The sequence below is a fragment of the Trichosurus vulpecula genome, chromosome 5 (assembly GCF_011100635.1).
Source record: "Trichosurus vulpecula isolate mTriVul1 chromosome 5, mTriVul1.pri, whole genome shotgun sequence".
Classification (NCBI taxonomy): Eukaryota; Metazoa; Chordata; class Mammalia; order Diprotodontia; family Phalangeridae; genus Trichosurus; species Trichosurus vulpecula.
Window position 1 is genome coordinate 190,418,152 of NC_050577.1, and position 15,170 is coordinate 190,433,321.

Consider the following 15,170-nt stretch of genomic DNA (forward strand, 5'->3'; position numbering starts at 1 on the left):
GACGGTAATAGCTAGTATTTATGTAGCATCTTTAAGTTTGCAAATCACTACAAGTGTCTCATTTTATCTCACAACAACCCTGGGAACAGGGGAAATTATCCCCATGTTACAGATGAGAAAACTGAAGAACACAGGGGTCAAGTGACTTGCCCAGAGTCACACAGTTAGTGTGTCTGAGGTTGATTTAAACTCAGGTCTTCTGGATCCCAAGTTCAGTACTCTATCCACTGAGCACAGAAATGCTAGGGATACAAAGGTTAAAGTGAAGTGGTCCCTGCCCTCAAGTTTACATTCTAATAGAGGAGACAACATATACGCATATTAGTATAACCTTTTATCAGCAGAAGGGCTGATGGGTAGGGTTGTTTATCCCTGGCTGGAAGGATGGACTGAAGAAGAATTATGGGAGGCAGAACAATGTCCAGCCCAGGGACAGATATAAGACAGTGGTCAGAAATTGCAACTGAAGGATTCTACTATCCCGAAGTGAATATAATCTTGGCAGCTGGCACTTTCTCTGGCTCAATGATCTGCTCAAGAGTGATGTTCCTGAACAGAACTTCTGTTTGCCTAAATGTACCTGCCTCACATTGGGATCTAGTGAATTTCTCCACTTTCTACCTCCTCCCACTAGGCTGCAAAGCCAAACAGCGGAGGGAGGCATCTTCTTTCGTCTCTCTTTTTCTCTTCTATCCCACCTAAACATTCATCAGTTTAGGTGAAGCTGAAAAATATCTTATCGTTCCGTCTCTCCCATGGCTTACCAGGAGGTTTGTTAAAGTGTTTGCCTAGGATCACACTGTCAGAATGTGTCAGAGGCTGGTCTTGGATGGAGATGCTCCTGGTGCCAAGGCTGCCTCTAAACACATTCTACTGGCTCTCATTCTTTACACGAACTGTAAATTAGCATTGGGTGCCAGTTTTTTACTGACATTGTGCATTTTTTTTAGTGATAGTTAATACACACACATATTTCTATCATATAGGATTCATAAATAAAACAAATGAGTAGGGCTAACAGGGAAAGCATCAGACAGACTTGACATCCAGTTGCCTGAGTTTTATTCCTGGTTTAGGCCAAATCATTTTTGTTTTCTTTGCCCATCTCCAAGAGGGAATTTGTTCTTGTCCAGATCTATGATTTCACCATAACAACTAACTCCCTCTCCCAATGAAGATCAATAACTGTTCTGCATTTCGGTCCTATAAAATTGCCCGGAGTACTGACAGGTTAAGTGACTCACCCTAGACCACAAAGTTGCTATGTATCAGAAAACCAAGGTTGCCTTGATTCCAAGGCCAATTCTCAATTCACTATGCCATGCTGCGTCTCAAATAGGGAGACTGATGCTCAGCAGTATTAATTTATTGTAAGTGAATTAGAAAGGGAAAAAAAATTTAAGCCACCCTTGAAGGATGAAGAATGATTTGCCACCATTAAGACTACTCAAGGGGCAACTAGGTGGTGCAGTGGATAGACCACCAGTCCTTGAGTCAGGAGCACCTGAGTTCAAATCCAACCTCAGACTTACTAGCTCTGTGACTCTGGGCAAGTCACTTAACCCCATCGCCTCCCCTACCTCCCAAAACAAAGGTGTCTCAGGTTTTGAAGACAACTCCAATAATTTGAAAAATGTTTTAAGTACCGGCAGCAGCCTCTCAAGGTTTGAAGAGGAAAACACTTACTAGGATTTTTATTATATTTGTTAAAAAAATGTGCGTGTGTGTGTGTGTGTGTGTGTGTGTGTGTGTGTGTGTGTGTGTGTATAAAATTGATGTAGTGGTACCTTAGAAAAAGAATTAGATATCAGGAAACCTGAATTTTACTCCTAGAACAAATCACAATCGATCTAAGCTTCAAATTCCTCATCTATAAAGTGAAGGGGGTCGTGATGAAGTCTACAGATCTTATAGCTCTAAAATTTATACTTAAGTTTATAGTTATATCTTGTACCCTTCTGTAGGGAGTATAGAGAGCAGTAGTTGAGATGTGGTAAGAAATAGCCCAGATTATACTAAGAGGAACAAAGAATGATCCACAGCAGATAAAATCAAATACATGGGGCTTCGGAGACCCAGGAAAAACATCATTGTTTTCTTGAGAAATAAGCGCAATTGTGAAGCGCCCCCACGCGGCCAGTCAGAGGGCTTTGAAAGAGCTCACCAACGAGTCAGCGAGGCAATCAACGAGGCGACTCCCAGCTCAGACAGACACGACCCTTTCCCGTATTTTAATTACCATTATTGCACCGATACACCGTATGCTTTATATACATATATATCTTGTTTTTCAGTGTTGCAGCGGTTCAAATACATAATATATTATCATCTCGGGGGATACAAAGTAAGAACAGGCGAAGGGAGATGAGAAAAGAGCCTCCCAATGTTTAACCGCTAGTGAGTCTCCGTATTTTCCTTTAGTGTTTTCCATTTGAAACAAAAAAGGAGCTTCCAGAGCTCAGCAAGTACAGAACTGCTTGATTTATAGCGCAGAAAAAAGACAAAAACAAACGCGGACCCACAAGTTCATGGGAAGGGCATGAAAAGATTTCAAGGATTTCCAAGATAATATCTATTTCCAGATTAGACTCAAAGGCTCTTCATCCAGAGTAAAAGAACAGACTGAAGGTAAAAAAAAAAAAAGGAATGGTACTTATTTTTCACAATAAATCCTCCCCTCATCATAATTAGCGTCTTAACAGAAACAAATGAGAATGTCCTTTCCCATGGGAAAGGAAACTCTCTTCACAGCGTTGCGAGGAGGAAAGGGAAATGATGAAAAACAAAACAAAACCAAACAAATCCTCAGACTTTGTTCTGATATTCCTCTGGGCAAAGGTTATTCACAAAGCCTCCACTTTTCAAAATTTGTCAAACTGCTGTAGCTATGGTTCTCCTGAGCATTCTTTATAAATGGCAGGTACAGGCATAGCAGCAGTCCTCACTTGAAGAGCTGAGCGCAGGAGATGGGTTTCTCTGGTTAAAAGGGCCAGGCTTTATGAGAAATGGACAGAGAAGACATACATGGTCCCATCAAACAATCCAGGTCAGACACCAGGTACCAAGGAAGGAAGGGCACATTATACCATCACCCGCAAGAGGACTAAAGTGTTCTGTACTTCCCCAATGCACGGATCCTGACTCCCTCAACTCTAGGTCACAAAGGTAAAAGAAGAAAAAGGTCTTGCTTCAAATGAAGCAACTAGATGGGGCTACAGAAACCTAACACCTAGCTAATGGGCAACTTGGGAAAACAGCCACTCAAAAATCTTACCCTGGTCAGAGACATTGCCCTGGTGAAGAAACACAAAGTGATAGAGCAAATGGCACCAACGCAACCCTCTTCTCAAAGGGAGAGACGTGTAAACATAGAAGAGGGCAATGGAGTTGCTCCCAGCACTGTCATTTCCCAAATGAGATTAGTAAGAAGAGAATATGGCAGAAAGTGGGGAGCAAGAGCTTCACTCATCTATCTACATAGCCTTACGCTCACCTTTCACCACTCATTTTGTAAACACACAGGCCTGAAATTAATCTCAGACGACTCTATCCCAACTTGAAGCCCTGGGATAAAGATTGTGATGGGGTTAGTGTCTCCTTTCCTCCTAACATCTATTCCCAAAGAAATAAGTCCCTTCAATTGCAGAAACCAAATAGAGCTGCAAAAAGGTTTACACTTACCTACTGTGTTACTTGAGGGAAAGGCCATTCAAGCCTACCCTGCCACACTGCCACCAAAAAAGGGCAACGGGCCACCAGATGGCCTTGGAGAAGGGTAAGGAATTAAAAAGGGAGAGCTGAGCAACTGTGAGTATAGGTAAATTCCCCTTGAAATAGAGACCCTGGCCCTACAAGCACTGTATGCTCAGTCACAAGTGGGCTCACACCCACCTCTCAGCCTTGTTAGGCAGCAGGAGATGCTCCCTGGGCTGTACAGCATGTGATCAACTGTAGGGAGGTACATAAACCAGCTCTTGATTGCAATAGGAAAGCTTTTTAAAAGACTGTCCAGGAATTTCAGTTCTGGAGAAAGTGGAGTTTCCCAATTCCCCCCCTCCAATTGGTGCCCTTGAATTCTCTTGGTCTTCAAGTTTATCCCTGCTGCTCAGAATTGGACCCAGTTGGACGGCTGTGGTGTCTGGTTTGGAACAGAGCTGCATTCCAGGAGACAAGAGAAAGAAAGCCAGGAAAGCAACATTAAGAAAAAAGCTACCCAATTATTTACTCACAGCAATTCCCAAAAAACCTCAACTTAGCATTCCATGGAAATCTAATGAATCACTACAATAATCCCTTCTGTGAAAAATACCTATACTTGCACCTTACACCCAGATTCCTTAATCCAGTATGCATAACTTCTTTCTGATCCTCTCTAACTGTGCCAAGGCCCATCTTTTCCAAGGGCATCTAACCTGAGGACAGCCAGGCTAATCCTGTTTTCCTACTTAGGATTTTCATACGACTACATATATCCCACTTTGAAAATTTCTACCCAGTCCTCAGCCCCTGATTATGAGTAAGCTTTTTCTCCCTGACCATCACCTGGATGCAGTACTGAAGTCTCCCCATAGATCGGTCACCGCAGAAGCAGGAGCAGGAGCAGAAACTGGAGCAGGTGCTGGTGTCTTTGAGACAGGAACAGGAGAATCAAAGTCTAAGAGGATATCTGAGAACAGAACAGGACAAGGAAGAGGAAAAAGCAAAAAACAGAGTTATTAAAGTTAAAAAGAAATCAGAGAAATTATATAGTCCATTTCAATATCCTCAAAAAGTTCAAACACCCAAATCATCTTTTTTCTCCCCTGACCTCCTACAGGAAAAAAAGAAATCATCCTACATACTCCATTAATAACAACAACTCAATCTTACTTGGTACATCAACAATTGTTTAAAGCACATACATCACAATAGCCCTGGGAGATAAACAAGATAAGTATCATTATCCCATCTGTCAGATGAGGAAACTAAAGCTCCAAGAGGATACAGTGGTAATGAAGTGGCAGAGTTGGGATGAGAACGTGGGTCTCTGGACAATACTCTTACCATGTAGCCAAAGTAGGAGAAAGCATGGTCTAGGAAACGGTTAGGATTCTTGGATTGTTAACTCCCAGTACTAAGATTTTAAGGAAAGTTTCACTCCTTATTTCAACATCCTCATTTAAAGAAACAGAGCAGGGAAGAAGGGAAGGAAAATATCCCTTGTCCCTTTTGCACTTTCTAAAAGGGCCATGAGAAAGAATGAGAACATCAACAAAGCAAGATGTTTACTCAGATCCCCCAAATCATGGAATAAAATTATAATGGAACCAAGCCTAAAGCCTCCTGGAGGGTAACTGGAATCTGTCCTTTTACTATCACCTGTTCAATGCCAATGAGCCTGCTGGGTACCATGTTCCTGAATCCATTAAAAAAGCTCTGATTCTTTTGCTTCAGTGGAACTACCCTGGAAACCTGAAGCTGACAAGTTCTACTTCACAATGCCCATTTCCATGAACACTTTAAGTTCCCTTAGATCAGACAGAAAAGTTCACAACCACACACCTGACTCAGATAAAACAGAAGAGGCCAGTTTTCAATGTGAAAGGTAAAGAGAGATTTACCTGCATCATTGCCACCTTGAATGGATTTCTGGATGGGAGGTGGAGTGACGTGATTAGCGATGGGAACTGAAGATGAAGGTGGGGGAATAGTCACTTTGCCCCCAGGTGGAGGTGGCAGTAGGCTCAGGCCCCCAGCTCCTACAGGTCGAGGCTTAGCAGTTCCGGCTTTCTTTGTTGTAATATTCTAAAAGAGACAGAGTTGCACAAACAGATGGAGACAGGGGAAGGAAAAAGAAGGATATTGGTAGGGCTGGGCCAAAAGAATATATAAAAACTTACCCCAATACTCAATTTGATAGTTTGTCCTTCCTTAAAGCCTAGATCCAACTTGGGGCGAGTATCCATTTCCTGAGATTCTTTGGTGATCTCAGATTCCTGCTTTACCCATCTTCAAGGGAAGGAAAAGGTGGCTAAAGGCATAATAGTAGATAACTCCCCACCCACAGTTCACAAATAACTCTGATAAGACTTTTCTCTTTCTCATCAAAATTAAAGGTCAAATACTACAAGGATAAGAACACAAACTCAAAACTTCAAACAAGCATTCCAAACCCATATTTACAGAAATAAGGGATCGAAATCTAAAATGGATCTAGAGCCATGGGCAGTGAGTGAAAAGGAAGGACTCTAGATTCACAACAGAGCAATTAATACAAAGAATTCAAGGCAGAAGAAGAAAAGAAAACAGAAGGCTATTCTCCCTGATTTAAGAGGCAGGTCACACTCACTTGAAGTGATCTTGCAGAGAAACGTTGAAGTCAAAGGCATCACCCCGATCTGTGAAGCCGATACCAATGAAAGCACTACGTCCTGTAGGAAGGAGGGCAACACTCAGGGCAGAAGGTGTCTTGTAGAAGAGACCCTGCTACATGGAAAGCAGTTAACCAACTGCTGAACCTTTCCACTAGCCCCTGCTACACCCATGTCAGCTGCCAATGCAATGACCAAGACCCTGGTTCAAATTTCTAATATGCACTTGAAGCTACTCCACCAAAGTTCTACTCAAATACCTCATCATAACACAGAGATGACCTGACTAATAAAGTTTTCGAGGACCAGCTTTCTGGTTGACTGCATATCTATTGTCCAATGATCAACTACTTAAGATCCAAAGACTCATTATCAGGTTTGAAGCATGCTGATCAATTATTCAGTTAGAGTAGTTCTTGAAGAATATCCCTAAGTCAGAGTGAGGTTGTAATTAGCATCAGTGGAGGGAGTACCTACAGCCATTAAATTACTGATTATTTATCTAACAAAGACAGTCTTCTACTACAAAAGGTATTCTAAAAGGTCACATCAAACCTCTGTACTCTCTAAATAAGCAATACATCCCCTCACTTGAACTGGGAAACTGGACTAAGTCTCCATCTACCCACAGTCCTGAGCACAGGAAGAGAATTCCCTTACATATGAATCAAAAAACCCAGCAAGATAAAATAAACTTCCCATCTATCCTCTATGAACTATATATAAGCCTGACTCACATTTATTACTATTACCTTCAATCTAATAATCCCTCTAGCTCTACTAAACATGCACTCCAGGAAATACATTCAGAGATCCCCACAAACACCAAACACACAGAGAAACAGAGCTACAAGAGTTGTTTGTTTTGGTTAGATGCTCTGACTAGCCTGATTCAAGCCTGCTTATGAGGCTTGTCTCGGTCACTGTGCTCATTTCTGACTTATCAAGATTCCGCTACCCAATAACAGAAGAAACAATGAAACAAAGAATGATTTCCTTTTCAGTATCTCTAATAAGTTAGTAGGGAGCCAAGAAAGTTTGGGTGAGACAGACACAAAGGTACCTGAACCAAGGCTGAAACTGATAACTGGTTCTCCCCTAATCCCACCCAAATTCCAATGTTGTCTCCCTTACCAGTGCCATCTTGAATCCGGATCACAAAGTATCGGCTAGAATCTGTCACTGTCTCCACAGCAATGCCAGGATATTGGTCCACTGGCGCCTGAGCAAACAGCTCCCCTAAAGGGTTAAAAAGGAGAAAGAAGGGAAAGATATCTTTTGAGAAGAATAGAAGGGAAGCATTCATACTTAAGATAACTCACAACATAGATTGCTTCCCTGAGCCTAAAACCTAAAGAAGCAGCTCTGTTAAAAGACCAACTCCTGAATCTTTCCACTAGCCACCGCTACACCCATGTCTGACTACATTACTTAGACTGACCACATTACCTGACACTTTGTCTTCAAGTTTGATGTAAGCAATCTTCCCTTTGGAAGTGATTCGGAGGCGACCAGTCCAATCGGGCTGATCCAGTTTCCAGTCCGACGCCCTAGGACAGGAAAAAGGGGAGCTTCAGGACATAGCAATGTTCTTTAACATCTAACATTTCATTTCTATTCCTCAGTACTAGATTCCAAACATCTGTATCTGTCTCTATTCTGCCTACCTCGTTATTTAGTCAATAGCAATTACTTTACAGAGGAAAGCGACACGGAATAGTGGTGAATTTGGAGTAGGAAAGGCTGAGGTTCTATTACATTCTGAGATACTTGTTAGCTATGTGACCCTGGCCTCTCTTTAAAAGAGGGATAATAAGAGTACTTACCTTGTGAGGATTGCAGACTTTGAGAGTACCACTGACATGTTAGCTGTTAGGATTACTGTTACTATTATTACTCCAAAGGGAAACTCTTTTCTAGAAACCACAATTACTAAGTATCTCAGTAAATGTAGAAGGCGTAGTGGAATCGACAGCTAAGATCTGAAAGGGCCCTTAGAAGTCACCTAGTCCAACCCCCATCTAAGTAAGATTTCACAGATCAGAGAATTGAAGAAAGCCCAAAGAATGAAGCGATTTGTCCTGGGTCACACAGCTAGTAACCCAGGTCGTTAGAACTCTGAATCCATTGGTATTTTCATTGTATTACACTACCTCTCCAAAATAATTTCATTAGCTTAAAAACCTTCTCAAACACCTTGACAATAACAGTTCACATAAAGTGCTTTATGAATTACAAAGCCCTTTTCCCACAACAACCTTGCAAATCTAGGAGTGCAATAAATATTATTTCCATTTACTCATAAGGAAATGGAGGACTGGCTTGCCCAAGATCACATAGCTAGCAGGATTCAGAAACAAGGTTTGAACATGGGTCTCTTGACTCCAAGCCTATCACTGTTTCAATTACCTTATGCTGCCTCTCTTACTACAATATTCTATTAAATAAAAATACTCTATAATAAGCCTTCACAAGTGCCTATCCACTTAAGAGTTCATTTCTATAATAAAGACATTGTTGTGGGGTATTTAATACTCTTGGTGCAATGCTTTACAAAATGTAGGCTATTCTTCATATTTAATACAATTAATTTTTTTTTTTTTACTATTTGCCTTTTCAGGTTTTGTTTTGCTTTTTAGGCAGGGTGGAGGAAGGAACCAGAGGAATTTAAACACAATTGGAGAATAGAAAGGTGGCAGAGGAGTCAGGTAAGACAGGATGTCTTAATAGAAGGTAAACAAAAGGCTTTTTAGAAAAGCTAGAAGGAAAACCAAATAAAACAAAAAAATTACCAAATACTAGAGCCCATAAACAATATCCTATTCTGTCCATTGCAATTTCCATCTAAGTAAAATTTAAATGTTTAATAAAGCAATATATTTTACTAAATTCTTTCATAGATGGTTTTAGTCTGTAAGTGATATATAAATTTTAAGTATTTGTACCAGCTTACAATTATTCATTCAACAAGTTACCAAATATCAATGACAAATATTAAGTATCTTCTATGTGGCAGGCAATATGTCAACATTGGGGATACAAAGATTTTATGTCCCTTACCAGGGAACTTAAATTTTATAAATACACAGATACAAGATAGGGTATAAATGGGTCAAACAAAAGCTCAAAATGTTCTAGGTATACCTGAGGAAAAACTGAGGAATAAAATACTAATAGTTCTGAGAAGACTCTAAGAACAAAGCATTACAAGCATAGTGCCTTGAACCTAGTAGGCATTTTAAATAAATGTTTATCAAAATTAAAACTGAAATTCTGAAAGATGGAACATTGAGGGGGGTGAGGGGGATTGAATTCCAGACATTCAAGCTTGTACAATTGCCTGGACATAAGACAAAGGAGGTCAAATTTGGGAAAAGGCTAGTAGTTCAGTTAGGCTAGAATAAAGGGTGCATAAGGAGAAGCTGTTACTGTTGTTCAGTCCTATCCAACTCTTCGTGACCCCATTGGGAGTCTTCTTGGCAAAGATACTGGGGTGGTTGGGCCCCTGTGCTTTCCAGAAGCATCAGCACTGGAACGGCTACTTTGGGAGGCACTAAAGCTGGCATATCAGTTCAATATGGGATGGGTGACAACTGCTACTTCTGGCAAGGAAGATAAAAGCACCGAGTTCTTTCCCACCCTAGAGCAACTGCCTCTAGCTTTCTCACCTAGAGCCTGCATTTAGGCCTTACTCTCTCCTCCTCCCCCCATGGCCAGCTCTGTCCCCCACTCCATCCTTTTGACTACCCATGTAAATAAACAGGGGCTTCATTGACTTATCTCATCCTCAATTTCTCCACTAATCTCCCTAAAGAGAAGAAAGGATGAGGAGAGAAGGGCATCCTGAAAGCTGTAAAGGAAGGTGGGGTGGTCAATAACTTCAACAGCCACAGAGAGAACATGGAGGGCGAGGGCAAAGGAAAGGTCATGACATTTAGCAGTTAATAGATCATTAGTAATTAGTAATTAGTAATCTCAGAGACAACATTTTCAGCTCAGAACATTCACTGGGGTCAAAAGCCAAATTGCAGCTGGTAAACAATCTGGCAAAGTGAATACAGATAATCAATGAAAGGGAGGAGACATACAGAAAGGTACCTTAAGGGATGACAAAAGTCAAGGTTTCTTTAAAATAGGTTAAAGCTGAGCAGGTTTGTAGACAGCAGGGAGAGTACCAGGCAATAGAGAAACTAAAGACAAGAGACAGTAAAGGAATGATTCCTGGGAAAACCTCTTAGAGGACATAGGATAGGATAAACAACTAAAGGAATTAACCTTAGCAAAAAGGAAAGACTACCTCATCCTCTGAGACTGGACCAAACGAGCAGATAATGGGGTTTGGAATAAAGGAGATAGAAACTTCCAAGTCTCCATTTTCTTTCGGGTAAGGAGACAAGGTCATCTGCTGAGAAAGAGGGGGGAGGGGAGCATTAGTGTCTTCAAAAGAAAGGAAAAGGTCTGGAACAGCCAATGCGAGGGCTCTAATACTAATATTGCTGTGTAACAGAGAGGGACCAATTCAGCTCAGGTAACATTTATTCATTGTGGACCCATCTGACATAGTTGTCTAACTTCCTCTAGCAGTGAATGTCAGCAGAACAGAGAATGTGGACAGATGGTGGGATGACAGAGATTTGGAGACTTGGCAGGATGTGTATGGGGGAAAAACAAGGAGGCATCAGAGTCAAGGCTGGAGTCCACTGCTGATCTGGTTCTCCACAGGATCCAATGCTATGAAAAGAAGAAAGGCTAGAACAGGGATAATTGACTGAAAGAACAAGGAGAAACAGAGATCATGATGAAACAAAGAACAGGTTTAAGAGGAATGAGGTAGAGAAGTGGACGTAAAGGAGACTGTGATCAGAAAAGGTAATTTCAGGGTTGAAGATAATAGACATGACATTACAAAATAGTCTTGGATGATGGTGAAGTATATACAGTGTATGACTGACCACCCCTGTGGGATGTTGAGATAAAGTGGAGATTTTGGTCATGTGAGTTCAAAAGGTTGATGAACTAGGAGGCCAGGTGTTTGATGGAAAATCAGTGAGAAGAGTGGAATCCGAAGGATAAGGGCAGAGTTTGGGGTGCAAAATCAATCAACCAGCAAGCATCTATTAAGCATTTATATGGTAGGCACTAGGAAATGTTACTTTCTTCGAATGGCACCTTTCTTTCCAGAAAGCCTGGTTAGATTGATAAGATAGAAAAATGTCTATCAGCCCACACATATCAGCCTACTAATCCTAAATTCTTCCTATTCCTATTCCTCCTTTCATCCTCTTCAAGGGTAGGAAAGCCCACCAGGCCCATTCAGTGATGGCCCGAACAGTAAAGGCTAGTAAGGTAAATTATTATCAGTCATTCGGACGAAAAACTTTTCTACTTGTTAAAACTAGTAGTAAAATTTACTCAAATTCTTTTTGTGCTGATTATAAATAACAAATACATATACATTTGTCAAAAGTCTATCTCCTCCTTTGACATCCTAGAGCAAGATCATGCTCTTAAAATAAAGTGGGTTCAAGGAAATATTTTCCTCCTGCGATAAGGGAAAGCTATGCTTGGGAAAAGATTAAATAAAAGGTGAAATGCAGAAAAGTTAAATAAAGACAAGAGTGACTGACTAGGGACCAAATCCCCCTGTATAATGAAGCTGAAAGCTGCAAGAACATAAAGTAGTGACAAGACGACAGCACAATGAGAGGTAGTGATAAGAGGAAAAACAGTATTAAAGAATACTTTTACATGGCATTGGGAAGATAAGATAAAGAACGCAGGCGGGTCAAGATGACCGTTAGGTTTTCAGGTAGAAGGCAGACAAGGATGCCAACGCCTCCTCTTCTCCAGAAAGTCCTAAAGCCATGCCAAGGAAGACAATCTACCCTCACACATTTGTTAGTTCTATTTTCCTGTCAACAAAAACCATTTAGATGCCTATTCATGTTCATGTTAGATTCCTACGTCTACAAACAATTTAAGGAAGGCAGAGTCAGATTGTGCCAACACTAGATGAATCTCCTAGATCTCATCCTGGGTTTGTAGATAATCAGGTATTATTGATGAAGAGAGGCGGCATGGTACAGCGAAAACGGAACGTGGAATCGTGGGTTGGAATCTAGGCTTTGATTCTTACTAGTGGTGTGATCATAGGCAACTTTTCTGACCCTCAGTTTTCTCATACGTAAAATGCAGATAATGATGCTTGCACAACCTGCTTCACAGCTTGTATAAAAGTAAGTCGAAATGGGGATAATTATGATAAGGATGGGGGGGGTTTAGGGAGGTGGGGAGAGAACACAGGATGACAACAGTGAACAGAAAAAGCTGAACTGGGAAATGCCATGGGAGAAAGACCCAATGCTAATTTTGGTCAGAAACGAATAGTCAGGGTATGAGGCAACCCTCATACAAAGAGAAAATTGATAATGAAGGAAGAAGAAATCAAGGCTGGCAGAAGAGAAAAAGAGCACTTTTTTACGACCGGTGGAACAAGAATAATTTTTGATTACTAGAAAACAGGAAGGGGGAGGTACAGGATAGTGATTGCTGGATTCAGAAAACTAATGGCAAAGTTTGGGAGCTAGATAAGGATAATTAGAAAATGGGTGACAACAGTGGAAAATGGGAAGAAAAAGGGAAAAGGAGGAATGAAGGAAAAATAACCTGAAGGAAGCAGGGAAGATTATGGGGATAATATGAAAGGGGATTAGGGAATATAGTATAGGGGTTTCATTGTGAGTTGAGTAGATTTCAATTTTATACTTGTATTCCCTGAGCCTAGGTAGGGAACGGCAAATAGTAGGTGCTGAACAAATACTTATGGATTTATCGAAAGCCCTGGAGTTACTGGGGAAGAGGAGGGGGGAAATGTCAAGGGGGAAGAACAGATGGAATGCAAAGGGACAGAAAAATAATTAAAAAAAAAAACAACCAGACGGGATGGGAAACCAGCATTTCAGGGGGGACCTGGGAGTCTGTCACTGGGGTTCTGGCACGTGGTGCTAGATAAATGCTTATTGACTGAATAAGGAACAAGCCAGAAAGGGGATTAAGAGAGGTATGAGGTAGGAGATGGCAATGGTGCCCAGAGGTGGGATGAGTAATGATCATAAGGAGGCATATAAAGATAGGATGGCAGATAGTGATACTCCTTACCGGGGGGAATTTCTAATGACAATCTTCCCAGGGGCAGAAGGGTGAATGGGGTCCCAGAGGTGAGATGTGGGGGTCCACAGGCAGGATGGGAAAGGCCAATGAGGGGGGTGTGGTTCCCAGCAACAGTTATGTGAACTGGTGGAATGACTGGAAGAACCTTGGTTAATAATAATATTACCTTTTAAGTTTGCAAAGTGCTTTACATAGGCTATCTCATTTGAGATAGCGCAGAAACGGGGTATGAATAGGGACCAGCTGACAGGTGTCCCTTCCACTGGGTCAAAATTCATGACCCTGTTCTTCTGGGGTCTAACTAGAGGTCGGGTGGGGACAGTCTAAAGGTGGAAGGGAAATGGTAATCCTACTGGGGGAGGGGTCCGGGGTGGGAGGGGGAGTGGCAAGGGGGGGATCTAGAAGTGGGATGAAAGTGGTCCAAAGGTGGGCTAGGTTATGACAGTAGGAGGGGGGTGGATTTAGATCGAGGGGGAGGGGGATCCAAAGGTCCAAAGGCGGGACGGGATTTGACAAGACGGAGGGAGGTGGGATGGGGGAGGTGTCCAAAGGTGAGATGGGATATGATAATGCAGGTTGAATCTGGACATGGGATGGGAGGAAGGATGAGAGATGGGGGTGGGGAGGTGGGGAGGTCCAGAGGAGGGAAGACAGAAGGCAACCGCCGCGAGCGGGGTCGGGGACAGTCCTCAGGGGGAGCATGGGGCAGTGAAGGGGACAGAAGGATGACAACTCGGAGAAGGGGACGCCGGGGTAGAGGACGTTAGGCGCGGGCGAGGGCTGCACTACCTGTATCCGCGGTTGGAGGTACGCGGCGGGATGCGGTAGACGCTGATCTCGGGTTTCACGCACAGGATGGACTCGTACTCCGCCTCAGCCGCCATCTTGGATCCGCTCTCCGAGTCTTTGCGAGAAGGGAGTACAGAGACCTGAGCGGGGGCGGGGACAGGGGCGGGGGAGCGAGGGACAAGGGTGACGTCACCGAACGACGTCAGGCTGCGCCACTTCCGTGCCGCCACGGCTGGGGTTCCTGAGAGCCACCCCCGCAACCGACACTGTCGCAAAGCAGGGCAGCTATATTGAAGCCTGAAAGGGTGAAGCTGCCAGTTCTCGGCGACCATCTTGGACACTGGCAAATCCGCCTTTCCTATTCGCCGCGGACATCCTTGGAAACGGCCTCCAAACGGAGAGACCATATTGCTTTTTGGCAAAGGGTCCGCGCTTCTCTGCCGAAGTAGCCATCTTGAAAACTGGCAACGCTCAGTGCCAGAGCTGTGTTGGTGTCCAACTCTTCGTTCTCCAAAACCCCATTTGGAGATTTCTTGGCAAAGATACTGGGATGGTTTGCCATTTCCTTTTCCAGCTCCTATGTGGAAATGGAGTCAAAGTTAATTGACTTGCCCAGGGTCACACAGCTAGGAAATACCTGAAGTCAGATTTGAACTGATGAAGATGAGTCTCCCTGTTTCCAAGCCCAGTGCTCTATCCACCGTGACACCTAACTGCCCTATTGTCTATACCCCGTCGTTTGCATAGTGTCTCTTCCGTTAGATTGTGAGCCTCTAGAGGGCAGGGACTGTATTTAGCTTTTCTTTGTTACCCTGGGGCTTAGCGTAGCCCGGCCGTAGGTGACTGATAAATGCTTGTTGA

General features: G+C 42.6%; 1 protein-coding gene across 1 annotated transcript; it reads right to left on the minus strand.

The window, feature by feature from the left end:
• Nucleotides 1-2,203: 2,203 nt before the first annotated feature.
• NECAP1 (NECAP endocytosis associated 1) lies at nucleotides 2,204-14,425 on the minus strand. The gene is made up of 8 exons (XM_036761279.1): nucleotides 14,310-14,425; nucleotides 7,800-7,900; nucleotides 7,485-7,589; nucleotides 6,329-6,410; nucleotides 5,880-5,988; nucleotides 5,601-5,784; nucleotides 4,543-4,666; nucleotides 2,204-4,154 (listed from the first exon to the last, which is right to left on the minus strand). The coding sequence occupies exons 1-8, from the start codon at nucleotides 14,402-14,404 to the stop codon at nucleotides 4,106-4,108; spliced, it is 849 nt and encodes a 282-aa protein (XP_036617174.1). The 5' UTR covers nucleotides 14,405-14,425; the 3' UTR covers nucleotides 2,204-4,105.
• Between the last annotated feature and the right edge of the window lie 745 nt (nucleotides 14,426-15,170).